Raw genomic sequence first — 21,372 nt, 5'->3', positions numbered from 1 at the left:
TTTATCAATTAAGTGTTTAACTTTAAATTTGAATGCGTCGTTTAATATGAAATGCAACCCTAAATTCAGATACTAGTGCTTTATCGGGAGAAACAGATCGCTGTGACAGGTTACATTGGGGACTGCAGGGAATTAATCGGAAATTCGGCGAATCTGCCCTTTCTTTTCCATTTTTAGCATGAGATTAACCTCTTCTTGCTCATTTGCAGCTCGGAAGGTGACGCTGGTCCCAGCGCTTGTATTGTTTTATGCACAGAAATGATGACACGCTGAAATAATGAATCTATTCCACGCGTTTTTGTTTTTAAACAAAATCAGCGGTGATTCGTGGTTAGTTGACAGCTGTCTGATTTTGGATGTTAAATAGCATGGAGCAGAACAGCGTTATTGGAAAAACGTTTGCTCTCACACGAACCGTGAGCTTCCACGGATTTCCAGAACCTGGCAGCTTTTGGTGCCCCGCTTCTCTGATTACAGTATGTGCTGTAACCTCGCTTCTTGCGAAATGACATTACGTCACTGCAGCGCGTTATTCTTAAAGAGGTCTACCCTCCATCGGTCACTTAGCCCCTCTGTATTTACACTGTACGCCAGCTGTTACCCTGATTTCAGTGATAAAGCGTGACATCGCCACGTGACTGCGCTCGCCAATGTCCTCATACAACACATTCAGCATCATGGCTGCGGATGCTGCGGCTGCTGGCGCTCCGACCTGCATCCTGCGACCCGGTTCCCTGCCTCTGCTCCTCATTTTTGCCATTTCTTTGCCCGCATCGGCCCTTGGGCTGCTCGGATTCAGGCCGGAGGACACAGGGGGAGAGCTGTCCGTAGAAGACGGGGTGCTGAAGGCGACTGAGGGAACACGGTTCAGACTGCGTGTGTACTATGCAGCATCCCAGCAGAGACTCAACAGAAGTGTCAGCGGCAGAGCTGGGGATGCGGCTACAGCGCCGTGGATCGCTTTCATTGAAGAGCCAAGTCCGGGCAGAGAGGGACAGGTGCACCCCAAACGGAACCTCTGTGTGGACAAGAATGCCAGGACAACCGATATTGAGCTCTTGGGCTCTTTCAAGTCCGCATCCAGCCAGAATTCAATCCTGGTGGAGCTTCTCGCCAAGGACCTGCGCAAAGGTGAGAAAATCAAATATTATTCCATGTGTGCCTTTGATGGGATCAAGTGGGAGCACTTCAGGACTAGAGATTTCTGGCTGGCAGTCGTAGAACGTTCTCCAGAGGCCGACGTCTGGCTGCAGGTCATCGTCTCGCTGTTACTCCTGGGTTTTTCTGCCGTCTTCAGCGGGCTTAACCTAAGTCTGCTGGCACTGGACCCAGTGGAGCTCCGGGTGATCCAGAACAGCGGTACCGACAAGGAGCAGAAGCATGCCAGGCGGATACAGTCCGTGCGAAAGCACGGCAACTACCTGTTGTGCACCTTGCTCTTGGGCAACGCCCTCATCAACGCCTCTCTGGCAGTCTGGATGAGCCACATATTCGGAGTGACATGGGTTTCCATTCTGGCCTGCACCGTCGGCATTTTCTTCGTCGGGGAGATCCTGCCTCACTCTGTCGCCTCCAGACACGGACTCGCCATCGCTTCCAAGACCATCTGGGTGACGCGGCTGCTGATGCTCATCTCTTTCCCCATCTCCTACCCCATCAGCAAGCTGCTGGACGCTGTCCTGCACCAGGAGATCAGCAGCTTTTACACCCGGGAGAAGCTGCTGGAGATGCTGCGGGTGACGGACCCCTACCACGATCTGGTGAAAGAGGAGCTGAACATCATCCAGGGGGCCCTGGAGCTGCGGACGAAGACCGTGGAAGACGTGCTGACCCCGCTGAACGACTGCTTCATGCTGGCCTCGGACGCCGTGCTGGATTTCAACACCATGTCAGAGGTCATGCAGAGCGGATACACCCGGATCCCGGTGTACGAGGACGAGCGGTCCAACATCGTGGATATTCTTTTTGTGAAAGACCTGGCTTTCGTGGACCCGGACGACTGCACCCCCTTGAAAACCATCACCCACTTTTACAACCACCCCCTGCACTGTGTGTTCAACGACACCAAGCTGGACGCCATGCTGGAAGAGTTCAAGAAAGGTAAGGCTTGCCTCCCACCCTCTCGCAACCCTGGCCCATGAAGGAGGTCATCTCTCTGAGTAAAGTTGATGCTGCTGACTGTAATATGTTCGATATTTCTGGCGCCTGAGGAATTTAAAACCTTGCTTACGCTGAGATGAAAAGACCTTTAACTGCTGCTGCTCCTGTTGAGCACTGTCTCCATCCTAGGCTTGGCTTCTCAGCATTCAGTGACAAAAAGCTGTTTTCGCCTTTAAGTTTGTAGAATATTTTCAGAAATGACTGTTGCTTTCAGCAGCACAGTGACACAGTGGTTAGCAATGCTGCCTCGCAGCAGTCCCTGGGTTCAATTCCTTGGTGCTGTCTGTCTGGAGTTCATACATTTTTCTCATGTTTGCATAGTTTTCCCCTGGTGCCCTGGTTTCCTCCCAAAGATTAAAGGCATGTTGGTAAGTTAATCAGCTTCTGGGCAAATGTTCCGGAATGTGAGTGTCTGGTTGTCTGTGTGTTTATCTGCCTTGCGATGGACTGGCGTCCCTTCCTGGATGTGCCCTACCTTGTGCCTGTTGCCTGCTGGGATAGGCTCTGGCTTCCCTGTGACACTGAATTTGAAGAATCGATTAGAAAATGGATGACTATTGTGCTATCAGTGGTTTCATTTAACATGGTTTATATTTACACAGTTTACACAACATATTTAGTTTTCAAAGAGATATCAGATACCCTACAGTGGTAAATGGATTTTAAGTTAGAGCCCAGTGTTTCACACAGTAGTGGTCAGAGCTTAATTACAGCTTAATTATAGAAATGTTACTGTATATCCAAAGAGGGAGTTGGCAGTAAGTTTACCTGGGGCAGATGATAATGTTTTTGTCTTATCAAAATGCTAGTGTGAAGCATTCTGTTCAATATTGTGATGTGATAAAGTGTAAATGTATTTATTGATTTGTTAATCTGGAGAACTGTGCTTATCTACAATGTGTGATGAATCCAGGCATGAAGAATATGTGATGGGGTGTAAAAGGTATGGTTTAAGTACTGAGCCCTGTACAGATTGGGAATGGTTTGAGGAAATGTGGACAAACATGTTTGTGCTCCTGGGTTGTATGACAGATGATAAGAGTGGAGGAAAATGCTTTCTTTCTACCATTATCTTTACAGTATTAGCGAGAATATATTTCATAAATCATATATAATAAAAGATATCCTGAAAAGCCAGTATATGAAACTATGAAAGTATGACTTGGAAAAGAAACATTTCTCTTTATATCGCCTTAATACACCAAAACCTATTCAATGCAATAAGTAATCTGTACATGTTGTAACATTAAAAGCTGATTAACATGCAATGTCACATGGCAGAGAACAAGGGAGTTGTTTCTAAGCAGAAAGTTAAAATGAAAAAACTTTTCCATGCAGCTCATAGCTCTTTACATTCAGAAGGAGCTTAGCAGAACTGTAGGCAGGGTCTTTGCGATCCGCAGAACTGCAAAGATAACTGTTCTCAAGCTTGCTCAGAGCTGGTCTGATACCAGAGAATGTTATTGTTTGTAGTTCGCTACAGTGATAACTCTCTGATACTGCTAACAGTTTGCAAATATGCTGGACACTTTGCAGGCTGGAATTTAGCTGCAAAAGCACTGTTTGAAACACTGAGAATGAACTCGTTCCCTTTTTAACACAACACCAGCCTGAGCTCTCTGGCCAGGTGTGTCTGCCTGCGAGCAGCCACTCTTTCTTTTCCTTTCAGACCCGAGCTTCCAGGAGCAGGCTGGGTGCACCAGCCCTCTCAGGCTGCTATCTGGGGCTCTCTGCCTGTTTCACCCCTCACCCACCGTCCACAACATCTCCACAGCATCTCTCAGAAGTCTCTGGCGTGCCCTTGCTGCAGAAAGGATGAGTGATCTCACAGCTGATGTGTGAACAGTATTGTGTACCCCCACAAAGTGATGAGACAGGGTTAATCCCCAGAAAAGAAGGGGCTCAGTAAATGTTTCACATATATGGAAATGTGTACAGTAATATGCAAAGCAATATCATATAAATAAAAGGGCATATGAAAATTCTGGGGGTTTATATTTCTAGAACAATCTTAAAATGTTCTGCAGAACCAGCCAGGAGACAGTGAGGCACATATATAATCATATTGTCTAGGGACAACAGTCTTCGGGGTTGAAGATATGCTGTTTGGCACAAAGCACTGTCTCTCTCCTGACAGTGACTTTACAAAAAGCTCTCATTTCTCCTTGTAGGTAAATGTATATTTATATATTCCCCAAGAAAAGAAAAATAAACGGCTCTATTCTTAAGTTTCTAATTGGGATTGGTCATGGTCATAAATCTTGGCCTCTTTCCCAGACATGGGGCCATGGTCACTGATGAGTACTTTTCCTGACATATAGAGGATTTGTCCACCCACACCCAGCTGTCAGAGATATAAAAATACAGCGTGCAAACAATATTAATATTGTGAACTGGAGAAAATGACAGTGTACGCTGTCTGTGTCCTGAGCCTGCGGTCGTCCAGGAGCCCTGCGGAGGGCTGTGAGAGAGAACCAGCCTGCTGGGGCTGCTCACCCTCTGCCCTTTAGTCTCACTGAGGACAGGAGGGGCCCAGTCTTACTGCTGAAGGCTGGCACTCTCCCAGCCGGGGTGGATGAGCTTTGATCAACGGAGCCCTGTTGTCACTCCGAGTATCAGAGTATCTGACTCTAATTGCCTGTTTGATTTCCTCTTCTTCACTTCTGCAAGGCTTTGGGATTTGACCCAGGAATACTGAGAGAAAGCGTACCTGCTTAGACTTTGAACATCCAGGGCTTCCGGTGTTCCAGGTAGTGTGAATTCCTGATGAGAAATGAGGGAGGCCGTCTGTGTCTCAGGGAGGAGGCAGGATTTACTTTCATTCCCATGACAACGGGAACCAGTAATTAAACTTGTTAGTAATTCTGGTATCAATATACACAGCTGCTGTTTAAATCCATTGTGAATTAATTCATAATCATCTGTTGTTCTAGAGTGGTCACATGTTTCCTCTTATTCACATTACAGCCTCATTCAATATTTTATAGTGCTAAGTATGAAAGGATTGTGCATTTACAGAAAGAGAGGATGTGCTGAAATTGATCCTTTGTAATGATCCCTGTAGTTATTGTGTGAGAAATAAGGTTTTATATAACCATACATGTAGGAAATCATTAGACTAAATATTCAAACTTTCTGTTATATAAACCATGACTCATACTTGTTACCATGACTGTCAGTATGTCAAGAGCTGAAGTAAAGTAATGTGATGTTTTAGCTCAAAGGAACATTATAGCCTATAATTGGCTTTATTTCCATCATCGTTTCTTAGAGCGCATGTCAGAATTGAACCTTGTAATTCATATGACATCATCCATTGCATAATAATCCTCTCTTCAGATGGACAAGGCAATCTGTGAGGTTTAGAATCTGAGCTAGGTAATAATCTCACTGGTGAGCACTTTATCTGAAATGAGACAGTTTAGCATGCAAACCCCCCAGCTCATTGCGTTAAAAAATATAATGAGACTCGGCTTCAGATGTGCTTCAAGCTAGACAAGAATGGACGAAACTAACTAATGGCAGGTGACAGTCTTAAAATGAAATGAATGAGTGAATGTTTTAGAAGTGTGGTATTAAAATGCCCCTTTAAGGACCATTAAGAAGCGTTTGACATTTCCATGCTGACAACAACAAACGGAGAAAGAGCAGCAGTGAAAATCCCACTACACCCCTGACCTTCTCTCGCTGTAGCCCTGCTCCTCCGGCTCGTCATTAGGAACAACGCGGCTGTCACTGGGGGGGCGAGAGAGAGCTTGAATTCTCCCCTCCTGCCTCGAGCTCCCCCCCCAAACCCCCACACGTCTCCACAGCCCTACAGCACTTCAGTCACCCCTGACGGTGCACAGATGGAAACCATGAAAAATTGAACACAGTGCTCTCTCCTCCTACAGCCCTCCCATTTAAAAATGGATTGGTTCTAGCAGGGGGGCAGCATGTGAAATGTCACTGGGATTTGTTCTTCCACTGAGGCCCTGAGAGCCCCTTACCTGTTACTTTATTTCTTAGTGTTCTTTTCAAAGGAGGGTGAAAAATATTTAACTTCTCATCAAACAGAAGACCCCCACGTCTAAAGCCTTTTGAATCCACACAGATATTGAAGAGCCATTACCATTTCGTATACATAAATTTGCACTGAATAATTCAGGCTTGGTTCTATCTCTTACAGGTGTTGTTTGGGCCGGCATGCAGGTGCTTATGTTCATGTTACACAATGCTCATTTGTAGAAGCGGAAGAGCCGGCCTGTGAGGTCTTTCCTAGCTGTAGCACTTTGTTTATGTTGCACTTTGTTTACTGAGATTCTAAGTTGCTTTTGTTCAAATAAATGTCATCAGTGCTGGTGCATGTCTGCTGAAGATGAGCTGTTAATAGCTTCAAAGCAATATTTATCCACCAAGGTATGAAACTTCAGAATCACGTTAGGATCATCATAAAGGTATATCGCTGTAGTTTCTCTGGATCACAAACAGAGGACTCATCTAGTAATTGCACAAAGTGATCCAGTGTTTTATTTTTTTTACATCACTGATGCGTGGTACTTGATATTCATGACCCACATACAGTCACAAGATGGTGGCCTTCCTATTGGCATTACCTCCAGAAGGAGCTGGATGTGTGCAGGGATTAGCAGGGACAATCGTGTGGGCTAGATTCCTCCAGGGAGGCGAGTTATGTAATGGCTTGATGATGTAATGTCAGGCACTGCACATCAAGCAGCACCATTCAGGGCACATGAGATAGCTTCCTAAGCAAACTGCAGGGATTTAATCCTGGTCCCTCAGAGTCCCACACAGCTGGTAGCAGCCAGGATGCACAAACTGGGTGAACCACTACTAGTCTGCTGTTCAGCAAAGATCAAAGGGCCTAAGGGATCAGTCAGGCCCTTCAGAAAATAGTCAGAAGGTGCTCGTAAAAAGCAACACAAGACTTACTTATTTGTCTTGAATTTCGTGGGTCATAGGGGACAGCTGGATTCATTTTGATCCTTGCAATTTTAAGTCACTTCCAAACTGGATCATATGACACATGGCAGAGATAGTCAGTGACTCGCTATACTGTATCGCATAAATCTCAGTTAGGTATGTCTAACATCTGGTTCCCTAACATTGGAGCACTTCACAGATCATGCATCAGTCTGTGCAATTAAAAAAAGACTTTCGAAAATACTAAAAGCGAACACTCAGATAGATAGATTCTGACAAAGTCTATACTGTATGTGAGGTGTCAGAGACCTAAAATGCTCATTTTATTATAGGACTTTGAGAGACAAGACTGATTGCTTTCACTTGTGTAATTAGCGCTGTTGTAAGCATGACAGATTGTCAGCCTTTCAAAGAATCAGTAAACCAAATACCAGATCACTTCCCCCATGAGTAGTGTGCCCAGACAACTGAGAACACAGGGACAGCGGATGTCCAAGCCTACAAGCCAGAAACCTCAAGAGTTCACCACCTTACGTAATCAGTATGACTGCTGTGTTTATGTAATGGTTCATTCACAGAGTTGTCTGAAAAAACCTGTCTTGTTTAAAAAAATGATTCAAGGTTTCCTTTTATCACATTACTTGGAAAGTTTCTAATTACAGGCATAGTCACTAGATGGATGATTGCGTTTTTTTGCAGCCTGTCTGTCAGCCTCTATGTATCTACCTTACATTTGGTGCGCCAGCATGTCTGTGCACCACTGCTGTGACTCCAGGCAGCACCGGCAAGGCTGAGCAGAGCCAGCTCAACCCTTTTCTGGCAATCGTACCAACTGCACAGCCCAGTTAGTGCTGTTGACCCAGGGCTCCAGCACCCCTGCCTCCTCACCTCCTCTCTGCCCCCCTGATGCTGCTCCAAGATGGGCCATGACTCACTTTTCCATGCTTATTAAAGTCTGTAGAACTCTGCCCCTCTCAGAATTCTTGCTGTTGTTTTCTTTCCAACTTCCAGAATGGTATTATTTTGTGTGGTTTTGCACTTCTGCTTATTTTTCTCATATACCATATAATGAAATGCATTTAAAGCCAAGAAGTTCCTATTAAAGTGAAATACTAGATATACTCTGCTCTGAAAAACCGGTTCATTGACAACTGCTTGGGATAAAAGATATGAACTATGTCAACAACCTGAAGAGATTATATGTATATTGTTCATTATAAGTATATTGTTTATACCCAGGGAGTCTATGTGGGCAGAAGGATCCCAAAAAGGATACAGACAGTCTTTAAACTAAAATGTCATGCAGAAAGGATAATTGGTGGCCATAACATTTACTGTATCAGTGATAATTACACTCCCTGGACAGATAGACACATGGTCAGATTCTTCCCAGTTCTGTAGTTTTTTTGGGTACTGGCTCAGAAGGTGATCCCCGACCAAGTACGGCACATAAAACGCACAGTTTCTCTTGCATCTAACTGACATAGTTCCTTTCAGTGACACCTGTTTGCTTCTGTCTCTGTGCAGGTAAATCTCACCTGGCTATTGTGCAGCGGGTGAACAACGAGGGAGAGGGCGACCCTTTCTACGAGGTGATGGGCATTGTCACCCTGGAGGACATCATTGAGGAGATCATCAAGTCTGAGATCTTGGATGAGACCGACCTCTACAGTACGACAGTTTGTTGACTGCACGCGTGACAAATTAAATCAGTGATAACCTTCAGGATAGAATAGGAGAGGACAGCTTGATCTCTTTCGATGGCTTTCGTAAAACCGGATATATTCCATATAAATCAGATATTGTTTTGAAATGATAAGTCAGTAATTTTTTTCTTTATATATACTTTATATACTTTATGTATACTTGTTTACATCTTCCATGTGACATCTCATTACACATCCTCGCTGTCCACAATCTTGCTTTAAGATAACGAGCTAGGCATCTGCCTTTCACAGCACATGAATAATTGGATTTTAGTGCCATCTTTAACAGGATGTCTAAACACAACTTTTCCATTTTCATTCTGCTACAGTGCGCAGCATTTCAGTAGGTACTGAGCTGGTTGGTAAAAACAGAGCAGAGTACAAGAACTCTCAGAGGGTTTCCTTGATTTTCATTTCAGCTTCAGTCCTTCATTAATATTAAAATATTACATTTATTGATTAATTCATTCAATGGGATATACTGTATATATATATTTATAGATGATGATTGTGAAGAATCGAACTCGGGTGCCCATAAAGTGTATGGAGTTTTTTTGTCCAGGGAGGGAGCAAGGTCAAGGAAGTAACTGAGCGCTAGGGTCAAGAAGAAAGCAGGAGACCCTGTGGTGGCACAGTCCTTCCTGCGCCGAGACAGACTCCAGTGGGTCTGGGGTCAGCAGTGTGGAGGGAACGGGCCGGGCCTTAGTTCTGTGTCATTTGTGCAGCTGATAACCGCAACAAGAGGAGGGTGTCCCATCATGAGAGGAAGCAACAGGACTTCTCCCTCTTCAAGCTGTCAGAAAATGAAATGAACGTGAATGTCTCTCCCCAGTTGCTCCTGGCCACACATCGATTCCTGGCAACAGGTAGGGAACCTTTTTTGAGTATCAATTTTTTCTGTGTCCCAGTGAAAACCCATACAGAAAGACAAAGCCACTATATCTGTGGCTGTTTGAAAATGTGCACACGTTCACCTGGAAAATTGGCTTTCTGAAGAGAAGGAAACTCCCTATGAGCACGCTATTGTAGTTCTGGTTGTTTTGGGGGGGAATCTAACAGAGAAGTTTATCATGTTTTTTTTCCATACCTAGTTTGCAGTGAGGATTCCAGCACCTATTTTTGCCAGATTTTCATAAAGCTAAAATTCCCTTTTGATCTGAAATTAGTTGCTGTTTGTTTGTATGTTGCTGTTTGAACATTGTGTTTTCACACAGGAAAATGCTAACCTTCATATTAGAAGTACCTGCTCATGTTGTAAACTGTACTTTTACTTAGCTGATTTGAAAACAAAAATAATTTAAAAATATTTGCGGATCGTACAAAATGTATCATATGAAATAGTAAAGGTGTTACAATAACTATTTTATTGCACACATCTCCTGCAAGGAATGACACTCTTTTGACATATGAATCACTAATACAGCTGCACAATAGCTTAGAGCAGTCTATGTGAGATTAAATTTCATAATTCATAGAATCATGATCAGTGACTCATTTTAACACACAATTTGACTCATCAGATTTCAGGAGCTATGCAAAGTTGGGTCTGGTCAGTGCTGGGTGGGGAACTTCAAAGGAAAACCAAGTTGCTGCTGTAAGAGGTTCTGGTGGACCAGTAGGCGGCGCTCTGCCTCTGGACCCGAAATCTTCCCTTCTTCGCATGACCTGCTGTGTAGTGGGGCTGTTTGCTCCATGATGATGGCTTGCTTTATTTCCCCCAGCTGGGCAACGTGCTGCAGGAGCAGATTAAGTTGGTTTCCCCTTTATGTACAGGAGTCAGTTCAGATGTAAAACACTAAATAAATTAAATGAATGAACAGAAACTGGGTGACGCACAGAGTTTCACTGACACCAGCAGATCCCACTGAAGGACTGTCTCTCTCTTTGTCTGTTCAGAAGTGGAGCCCTTTAAGCCCTCCTACCTCTCTGAGAAGATCCTCCTCCGCCTGCTCAAGCACCCCAACGTTGTCCAGGAGCTCAAGTTTGATGAGAGAAACAAGAGGGCGGCACAGCACTTCCTGTATCAGCGCACCAAGCCTGTCGATTACTTCGTCCTGGTTCTGCAGGTATTTTCACCTCCACAAGAGCCACGTATTTCTGTCTTTCAGCCTTGATCCACGGTCCACATGGTTTGCAGCCCCTGGTCTTTAGCGTGCAGTCCACACTCTTCCTCGGTCCTTCAGTTCTGAATGTTAGATCACAGACCTTTAAATCTGAGCCATTTTATTCCAGTTTCTCCTCCATAAATGCTTCTCTTCCCACTCTTTCAGCCCTGCCCCTTAGTTCTGTTTCTGAGGTCTGATCATTAGCCCACTCCCTCTTCAAGTCACACTGGAGTCCGGAGTCTCAAGCGTGTGAAGCTATTCTTGCGGTTGTTCACGAGACCTGATTCATAGGCATTAACAACACTCTTCCAGCAACAGCTCAAGACAGGGTTAATACACACTGACTGCAAAGCTGCTTATGCAGCACCCATCCATTAAAAAGGGTGACCTTAATTAATTCTAAACCAAAACGTCTTACTTCTACTGCACGTTAGGGTTGTGGAAATGCAATTAGAATTAAACTAGAGGAAATAGGATCCTGGTGGATAGTCAATACAGATTGACATATGGAAATAGGATCCTGGTGGATAGTCAATACAGATTTAATAATGGTAGGTGGAGCTTAACAAACTTGGTAGAGTTGCCCGAACCAGCAACAGCAGTAATGGGTACAAACAGAACATATGATACAGTATATTTAGATTTTCAGACCTTTTGACTGAAAATTCCTCCTGAAAAATTGATTTTTAGGGCTACAGGGTTGATCATTTGTAGATTAAAAGCAGGATAAATACAGAGTACAGGGTTATTGAGGCAGCTATGAGCCTTGTCCACCCACCCAAGATGCCTTTTTTCGTCCTGTTCATTTTCCCCATTCCTTAAAGACAGTAATACCTGCGAATATAGGGATTAAGACATCCTGTTTTCAAGGGCCGTGTGGAGGTGAAGATTGGGAAAGAAGCTCTGCGGTTTGAAAATGGGGCGTTTACCTACTACGGTGTTCCTGCCATCGTGCCAGCCCTTTCCTCAGGTGAGTGTCCTTTGTGCCAGGAGTTGGCTCCCAGAGCCCAGAGAGTTTCCCGCCCTCTGTCACAAGAGGAGAGTCGGGTCTTCGATGTCGGGGTTCTCAGTCTTGATTCCCGGAGGTTCTAGTGTCTTCACCCAAATTCTCACTTATTTAGCTAGTCTAATTGTTTAATTAGCTGCATGATTGTCATTCATCTTACCAGGCTCTGTGGTGGTATGGAGATATCTGTGGCTCTAATTAAGTCAATCTCTTGATTCATCAACTGTAAAAGACCTGAACAGGAAATCCTTTATATATCTAATTTACAGAATAATTAGGTTCTTTGTTTAATTGGCTTTTCGGGTGGGAACCAGAAAACACTGGTCCCTCCAGGAACTGAGTTAGAGTCCCGTGCTTTACATTTACTGAGGGAAAACATTTCACTACCCAAGCAAAGGGAAAGAAACACCGAAAACCTCATTACTTAACACAGCAATACGAGTCTGGCTTATACTGTATAACAAGTTCTGTGTGCACACTGGCTTTGGTGATGCAATTGACTTAATTAGGGGGAAAGCTGATGTAATGAAAAAAGCCACTGGGAATCGGCCAAATGTTCCAAAATTATATCATAAACAGGGCATTAGTAAATCACCTTTCATACAGAGCACCACAGTGTTTGAAACCAATGTGCAATTTTCATATGACTCTCTCTTCCACATTTGGAACTCCCTGTCATCCTGACTCCCTGACATCCCCGATTTCTCTGCAGAGGCATGAATGACTCTCAAATTACCAGCCAACTTTAAGAAAGTCTCAGGCCAGCTGGACAACAATCACCCTTGCACCATGTAGGGAGATTTAACTCATAACACTGGTCTGATCGAAATTATGCAAGGAAATAATCCTGTAATATAGATCAAGTTCCAGACAGAAAATACCTACCCTAAGCAAAACAATGGGCACCTTGTTTTTTTCCTGGCTCCTCCTCTGTCTTGGAGAGAACTTGATATCGCCAGCTCTTTTTCCATCAGCCTGCTGACTCAAGCAGTTTGTCCAGCTGTCATTATTCAGTCAGAATGCATTCCTATTGACTGGAGGGGTCCACAGCCAGTCAGGGTCTCAGGCAGAATAACAAGACCACTGCCACACTCTCTCTCCTGTGCAGCTAAGACTGCCTGCTCTAGGGATGTGGAGAAGTTCCTTACCCGCACTGATAACTGAACGCTCTGACTTTTTTACTGGCATTTCTCATCATGTTTTACATCTGCCCTGAGTCTATAAAAAGAAAGGATGTAAACGTTATTAGTCTTATTGGTATAGTGTGGTTATCTCTGTTTACATCACAATGCGAAAGAGAAAGGTGCATTACAAATTTGGGATTATTATTGTTGGCATCTGTTCAGAATTTCAGCAAAGCAGATTTATAGTAAACCAGTAGGAATTAATAGCTGTACAGGTAAAATTGGTTCTGGATTGCCACCTAGTGGCAGAAACTGTAAATAACAGGTTTTGGCATTTTTATACAAATTCACTTTAATTTACTTGGAAATACAAAAACCTGGGTAGGTATCACCTACTGTGGGTGTGATTATTTGTTTATCACGGAATAAAACTTCTGCAGCATAGCAAACATATCGGTCAAACACCCATTCGGTGGTCATTTTAAGAGTGTCATCCATTACGATCGGTAAAGAAAGTGTAAACGCAGTAGGTCAACAGAAGCATTGTTTCAATTCTCCGTAGAATTTGTTCTACGTTTTTCTGAAAGCTGCGGCACTGCCCTGTCTCTACCCTGTATGGTCCAGTCCACAGGTCCCCCTCGCGCAGCAGCGGGCTCAACCACTCCGACTCCACGATCTACGGCGGCAGCATGAGCCAGCTCAACACCAGCACCACCACCTACCTTCCAGACTACTCCGTCCGCCAGCTCACCGACCTGCAGATCATCAAGGTGCCCGCTTCCTGTACACAGCACAGAGGGCCACTGCACACTGGAAACAGCCAACAGTACCAACACAGGCACTTCTTACAACACGTCAACTCCTGCTGATCAGACACTTCAATCACCGCCGTTGATTAAATTGTTGTGAAGTGGGTATGAAAATGACATTAAGGTCGTCCTGCGAATTTCCCTTGCCCTGCACAGATCACACGGAGTCACTACCAGAATGCTCTGACAGCCTCGCGCATAGACAGCTCCCCGCAGACCCCCGACACCGACGCCCAGATGAATGAGGACAACACCCCCACCCCCGAGGTCCCCGTGCCCGAGGCTCGCCCCTACAGCATCGCCCTGCCCCTCCCGGAGCCCCGTCTGAGCGCCGCGGCCCGACCCCGTCCGCACGCCGGCGGCACCCAGCACAGCACCACGCTGCTGAACGAGAAGAACCGCATCGTCCGTGAGTCTTTCCGCCCGGCCGCCTGTCGCGGAGCTGGACAGCACTGTGCCGGACACGGCTGGCACAGAGTCTGACAACGCACGACCGTGGGCTAGCGCGGTGAGGGGGCGGTGTAGCCTTTACGGAGAGAGCGCTCTCGCCTCTGCTCTGTGTTCCTGCTTGCAGTGCTGGAGCAGAACTGCGGGGTCAGAGACAATACAGAAGGTGCTGTCAGGACATACTGTAAGATTGAACAATTGTACGCTACCATTAAAAAATGAAACCGAAAAAAGGTACAAATTCTAATGGGGCCCCTTTTAGACTCCAGGTAGCTGAGAGATTAGGTTTTTGAGGGGAGCAAAAAAAAAAAAGATCCCGTAGAGACCAGTGCAGAAGCAGCTGATGGTACAGTACGTGCACAGACGTGACGTGCACAAGGTTCGACAGTTGGCACTCCCAAATCTTCTTGGCAGGAAAAACACATCAGATCTGGGAGACGCCTGCACCAGAGCTGCGTGAAAGCGTCCAAATTACACGAGGCTTAATTCTCCTTTCAGCTTCATTTTATATCAGATATGACAAGAAAAGCCTTTAATCATTGAGGAATGCCTCGCCCCACAGTGAATCATAGCTGTGGTGTTATTATAAGGCATGCTGTACATTTGTATTTGTCAAATGCAATTTAACAACACACAAAAAAAGTGGTGATTGCTGTAGTTTCACAGATTTAAGAGCAGCTGTATTTTCTTTGAGTGTATTTTTCATGTTTAGTAGAGGTTTTATTATAAATGTGTTCATACTGTAGCTGTGGGATGGCTCTGACAAGGGTGCGCAGCAGGTGAAGCGAGAGGGGTCATTTCCCGAAATCCTGAGGCTGGAGAGCCTCCTGCCTCGCTGGCTGCGGTCATTCTTACTCTCTGTCTCCCCCTGCAGGCAGCAAGTCGGATGGCCAGAAGAGCCCCAGCGATTCTGTGTTCCTGCGAATGGACGACATCCCCTACATCAAAGAGGACCTGACTGGCAATGGGAAATACGGTGAGTGACAGAGGTTAAATTAATTGAGCTGAAAATGACTTTCTTTATATACCTCTGAATACCAAGAACTTGGTATTCTTAATTCTACTACTTACATCCAGAATCAGATTTCCTGAGTGTGCAGAATTGATTCTCTTGTCCACTACTGCACACAAGACAACATGGCATGTAACACCAAAGTTACGAAAGGGCCACAGTTTTTGTCATCAGTTTTGGTTCTTTCACCTGTGGAGGGAGTTATACATCACGCTGGACAACACATCACAAGTGATATTCTAGAAAGGAGGCTCTTTCATCGGCAAATTACAAATTGCAGGAACTGGTCTGCTTTTGCTGATGGGCACTGTAATTCAAAGACTAAAACTGTTCAAATGTGCATGAAAGTGAATTGAGAGATGTGATACTCTGATTTATTGCAGCCCAACAACATAGTGTCAGATCTCTTCCTCTTTACCCCCAGCAGACAGAGACGCAATTCCTGATGGAGCAGACCACCCCACCTCCCCCTTCATCAGCAGCCTGTCTCTGAGCGGCTCTGACGAGACCCTGGGAAAGAAACTCCTGAGTAAACTCAGTGAGTACCGGCTTCCCACTTTACTGGTGTCACAGTTCCCAAAACCTGAACACGCAGGGAAATGGATTTCTTTCATTCTCTCTTCAGCAAATTCGAATGAATGTGACGTAGAAACAAAAGGTATTGGAATCTTACTAGTTGTAACTTGCCTGGCCGGAGGAAGTGGTCAGAATCCCCCCTTACCTTTGTGAGGAATGAGCCAGGGAGCTGCTGCAAGAGTGCAAAAGGATTGGGGGGAGGGATGCAAGAAAGGTGCGCATAATGCTTCTCAGGAGGTGAGTTTTTATCCAGAGGAAAGCAGACTGGGGCAAGAGAATAAAATTTGATCTTTGACAACTTTCTGTTTTAGGCATGAAAGGTTTTTGTGAACAATCATTCACACGCCGTTAGAGATTAAATGTCAAAATGTTTGAGAACCTAATACAACTAAGAATTGTTCTGCAGAGGGGAATATTGAGCTTATTCATTCACTCTTGGAAGGGCTATTGGAAACTGTAGTGCCAAACTATATAATAGAACAAGTTATAGGTTTATTCCATGCTGAAAAAAAGAAGAAAGAGCACACAACGTTTCGGCCGTGGAGCCTTCTTCAGGACCTGAAGAAGGCTCCACGGCTGAAACGTTGTGTTCTCTTTCTTCTTTTTTTCAGCATGGAATAAACCTATAAGTTGTTCCTTTGCAGCCTACGCATGCTGACGCAGCTACCCACCTGAACTACTATATAATAGAACACTGTCGCACCTGAAGAAGGCTCCACAGCCGAAACGTTGTGTTTCTTTTCTTCTCTTTTCAACATGAAATAAGTCTTACTTATTCTTATCCTTCACAGTTAATTCACCTGTACTAGTTTTAAAGTATGCTACCACACTGACATAACCCACCTTGAATTCAGTCTGTTTACATACATTTCAGCACACTCAGCTTGGAAATATGTATGGAAATGAAATTGTTATACCACCAGCTGAGGAAAGTGGCTGCTCAAGTCAAACAGGGAAACTGCACTCTTGTCATAGGGACTCCCACCTGTGACACGCGATCATGTGACTCGCTCACTACTGCACGGTCAAAGCTTCCGGGCCTTTCGGGAGGTGGTGTTTAACGTGTTAGAAAAACAACCCACGGTAACAAAAAACATGCATTTCTCTAGGCAATAAGAAGAGGAAGAAGTCTCGCGACGGGGAAAAAACGCCAGAAGATAACCCCGAGCAGCCCCTAGTGAAGACCTAGCACCTTCCTGCTGCAGGAGCTGCCTGGCCGGAGAATGAGGTCCTGTCAGCTGAGCCTCTGCCACGAGGGAAGGCCCAGACGTCCTGCGCTTGTCAGGGCTGGGCACCTGGTCTCCTCTGGGTATAAGGCCTGCACACCAGTCCGCTTATCTCCTGGCAGACATTCCGCATCCCGGGGTTCTGGTGTGGGGAGCCAAAGAAAATTCCATTGCTCTGTTGTGTTTGGACCAGTACATTTCCTTTATTATTATTATATAGTTCTTGATCCACCAGTAGAATTCTAAGGGAGTTTATCTCATCGAGCATTAGGCAAAAACTCTGGGGATGGAGATGAAATGCTCTTAAGTGTAGAGTCCAATCGATTTTCTCCAAGTCCCCAACAGCCACTCACTAATAGTTTCCATTGATACAAGAGCTCTACAGAGATAACAAAAAAGTCCTCACAGACGCGTTCCTCTGAAAGCCTGAAACGCGCTGAATCGCTTCTTGAGTCTTCCATGCAACACGACGAGCAGACAAGAGAGTTACTGTAACCCACAAGTGGGGAAACCTCACATTCAATCTTAATTCTTAGATTTAATTAACTTAATTTTTATGTTTGTATTTATGCTATTTAAGATGGATACGAGGTAGAAGTATTTTATCACAGCTGTTGTACTGAATTATTTTTTATGAGATCAAAAAGAGTTGTATCGAAGGGCAAATTATTTCTGGAAGAATGCAGGGATGTCGCAGGAAGCAAAGGGTTGTGGGAGTGTGAAATAAGCTACCCACCCACCCGAGTTGTCAAAGCTGATACCCCGACTCCTTTCCTGCGTTAAAAATCATATAGATGAAACCATTATTTTTCTACTGATATAATATAACTTACAATTTATGTTAAATTACTGTGCAAATTACTGTTAGCCAGTATTATTAAGTTTTATTGTTTTGTCCTAGATGTTGGGCTTCTAGGATGTTATGATTTTCAGATGGCACTCAGAAGAAAACTTTGCCACACCCGCAGTGGATTTAGTCTTAAATTGAAAGGTCAATACTCCTTGAAGGAGCTCATTCTGAGGGGTGTTGAAGTCTTCATGTAGAAATAAACAAGGAGCCTTAGCTCCTTAGGAGCCGGTCTCCACTGATGAATACTTGACCATGGCCAGGTTCACCTATATAACACAGCTGTGGAGGGCAAGTGTATCCCTTGTTTTAAACCAAATCTCCCATAAATAACAATACAAGCTCAGTGACACTGAACCACTTTCATAGAGTCAGACTGCCTCACGGTTGCCTACAAATTGTCACCAACTCGGCACTTTCAGAGTATTGCAAGATTTCAACTGCATGTTACTTTCACACACTTGAATGTTTGGCCGGGCTGTCTGCTATGACCTCATCACTGATTGAAACCTGCAGCTATTCCCTACGTACTGATCTCCAAGATTCACCTGGCATCGCCTGGTTACTTGGAGTTCTGCCTCACACAAATTCCTGTTTACAACAGACCTAGCTTAATGGGAACTGGGCAATAAGATAAATAAGGACATTTCAACACGGACTACAAAAGATGGAGTGTTCTTCAGTTATTTCCTAACTGCATCCAAAATTTCCACCACATGTACAGCAGGTTCTCCTGGGAACCAAGTCTTGACTTTTGCGTTATTCCTTAAAGCAGAAAAATGAACAAATGATTCCTTTGTTTGAAACAATGTTCAAGTTATATTTTCCTCAATTGCCTGTTTGCTTTATACTTCAAAACATGGAGAATTGAAATTTTAATTTTAATTGCGTTTTCGAAACAAACTGTAGAATTTTTACTAAATTGTCTTACAAGAAAGCCATAACTGTAAATATAGTTGCAATTTAATACCAAACAGTTTCACTTTTGAAGTGATAAAAATATGAGAAACGTTCATAAAATTTAAATTTGCTTTTTTGAAGGGTCCAGGTGGGAGATTGTCAAGGCTTATTGCTCCAAAGCAAAATTTGCTCTCAGTTTGTAAATTAATTGTAATGTTTCAAGTTTCATGGCAGGCAAGAGACACCATCTCTACATGCCAGAGTTCCTGAGTTTGAGTTTATCCCTGTTTTATAGTGACATTGCAGAAGCATTTTGTGGAAATCAGAGGACTCTTAATCCCCGTTTCAAATGATAAGAGGTTTTAGAGAGTGGCAAAATGAGAAACAGGTCTAGATGGAAGTTCCTGGAAATTGAAACAGTGGAGCAAATTTTACACTTATGCCAAAAGCTTTGAAGGTCATTCCAACTGCTAAACATTAACCCCTGTCTGACCCATTATTGTGTTTTAAAGAATGAAGCATCCACAAAAATAGCAGTTCAGCTGGTTCTTTTCCCTCAGTGAGCAGTCAATTCCCTTCCTCACTCGTGACAGCAGCTTGCTGAGCTTGACTGAACAGAACTGTTCTGGCCTCTTCTTCCAGGGCTTACACCACCTCTGGTCCTCTTTCGTCCACGTTTGTTCTTTCTGTGCAGATTTAGTGGTCTGTTTATTTTTGAGCCAATACCATTTTATTATACTTTGGCGATCAAAAACTTGGAAGATGCTCTAAAGCCCATTGGAGAGCAGCCATTGAAGAATGGGGTCATGCCTCAGAGCTGCCCAAGTGTTGAGTTGTGCTCACTGTTAATCACAACAAGAAAGCTGAACTGCCAAGTAGCCATCGGGGAAAAGGGTGGGGGGCTTAGGGGTTGGTAACATGGGGAGATACTGCATTTTGTATTGTGTCCTGAAAACACTGCTGTAGATACAGTATACAGCAAAATATTTCATAAGGGAATGTTGAGCCAACGAACTGTGCTACTAACTCTGCATGCTTGGAGTACAGATGAGCATGAACTAAGAATTCTTTGTAACCAGAGCAGGCCTGCCTGAAGGGGGTTATCTGGGTAGAGGGGAGGGACGGGGGTAAAACACGTGGTAGCCATTAGTGTATAAAACATGGCCTGAGCATAACGCCATCTCACAGCTCTAAAATATAAGGTTTACAAGGGAAATGAGCTCACTTACTCAGGGCTCTCTCAACCTCATAACTCACCTGTTGTTTGTTTGTGTGTGTGTGTGTGCGGAACACTATATATAGTAATAGATCCTGAATGGTCATCGATTCATTTTGTGCAGATTGAGCATGTTTAGGAAATTAGAGAGAACTGAAATGTTTGTGAATCTGCAGTTTTTAGACACTCCTACAAGGGAACAGAAGTGGAAGATGCACTTAAAAGGCAACCACATGAGCAACAGCAATAACAGTTCATTTCATTACAAGACTGTGTGAGACGCATCAGATTACAGATTCATTTCAACTCAGACGTAAACCAGATCTCTGTGCTGCTTCAAAAGCTATCTCATTTTGGTGGCCTCTGTTGTGGTAAAAGAATGAGGCACGGTGATTGCCTTCCAGCTGATGACCAAGGCTGTAGGACATCCGCTTTTGGAGGGCTCTGTTAGATCACGTGTTATGCTCAAGTCCCATGAAGACATTTTATATTGTGCAATACAGATTGCCAAAGCTAGTTACTTAGAGCTTGTGGTAGAAGCAGTTAGCCTAACAACTAAAAACAAAGAAGCTGTGGGGTGAAGAAGCAGGTGACATTGCAGTAGTTTTGGCCCATTTTACAACAGCTGCATAGTCACTGCCTGAAACTTTAACAGAATTCCCCATTTGTAGCCTTATAACCACATCGGATTAAGCTTTTTCTATGGCAAAGTAAGCAGCGGGCAAAGGCATGCCCGCAAAGTGTGCACATCTAGATTGAAAAACCAGGACAGCATTCTGAAATTGTTATTCAGGCATAGACCTTAAACAAGAACCAGGTGCCTCTTAACAGAAGACTTGGAACAGGACAAGCTTCCCTCTGCAGAACCACAGAGAACAACGTGATCACAAGTCACATGCTGACTTTCTGTGAAAGAGCCACAGAGGGGTTCACCTTCTCGGTTGCTAGGCGTGTGCTCCGAGAGACACGGTTTACCACCAGCTCTGGCTAATGCGGTTTTGGCAACATTTAGATGTATAGAATTTATATTCGTATATGTTTTAAATATCCTTTTTATGAAGAAAGATGAGATTTAGAAATATGAGGTTATGCTTTTATCAGATAATTAATTTTCAAAATATTTAATAAGGGGGAAAACCTTTGAAGTTGCTATTTTACAATAAGATGTCATCTGAACTCCTCAGTAAAAAAAAGTTCAAAACTGACCCGTGTGGGAGGTTTTTTTAAGCTTCTCTTTATAGGTAATGGGGGCAACAGAGATGTCCTTCCCAAGAACTTAGATGAGGATCAGGTGGCCATGGTTTGGGTAAGGATC

At 44.1% G+C, this 21,372-nt stretch overlaps 1 protein-coding gene across 2 annotated transcripts; it reads left to right on the top strand.

The window, feature by feature from the left end:
* Positions 1-540: 540 nt before the first annotated feature.
* On the top strand, positions 541-21,262 carry LOC102686332 (metal transporter CNNM1). 2 transcript variants are annotated; one of them, XM_069189052.1, is made up of 10 exons: positions 541-2,100; positions 8,611-8,754; positions 9,515-9,655; positions 10,686-10,855; positions 11,765-11,864; positions 13,649-13,794; positions 13,990-14,242; positions 15,155-15,256; positions 15,720-15,830; positions 16,978-21,262. In XM_069189052.1, exons 1-10 carry the CDS (start codon positions 651-653, stop codon positions 17,055-17,057), a joined length of 2,697 nt encoding a protein of 898 aa, XP_069045153.1. In that variant the 5' UTR covers positions 541-650; the 3' UTR covers positions 17,058-21,262. The 2 variants fall into 2 exon arrangements, with proteins under 2 accessions (XP_069045153.1, XP_069045152.1); XM_069189051.1 differs by having other exon boundaries at positions 15,717-15,830.
* Positions 21,263-21,372: the final 110 nt, after the last annotated feature.

The sequence above is a fragment of the Lepisosteus oculatus genome, chromosome 4, assembly GCF_040954835.1.
Source record: "Lepisosteus oculatus isolate fLepOcu1 chromosome 4, fLepOcu1.hap2, whole genome shotgun sequence".
Lineage (NCBI taxonomy): Eukaryota > Metazoa > Chordata > Actinopteri > Semionotiformes > Lepisosteidae > Lepisosteus > Lepisosteus oculatus.
The sequence above is the reverse complement of the archived record's forward strand: the minus strand, read 5'-3'. Positions and strand labels throughout refer to the sequence as shown.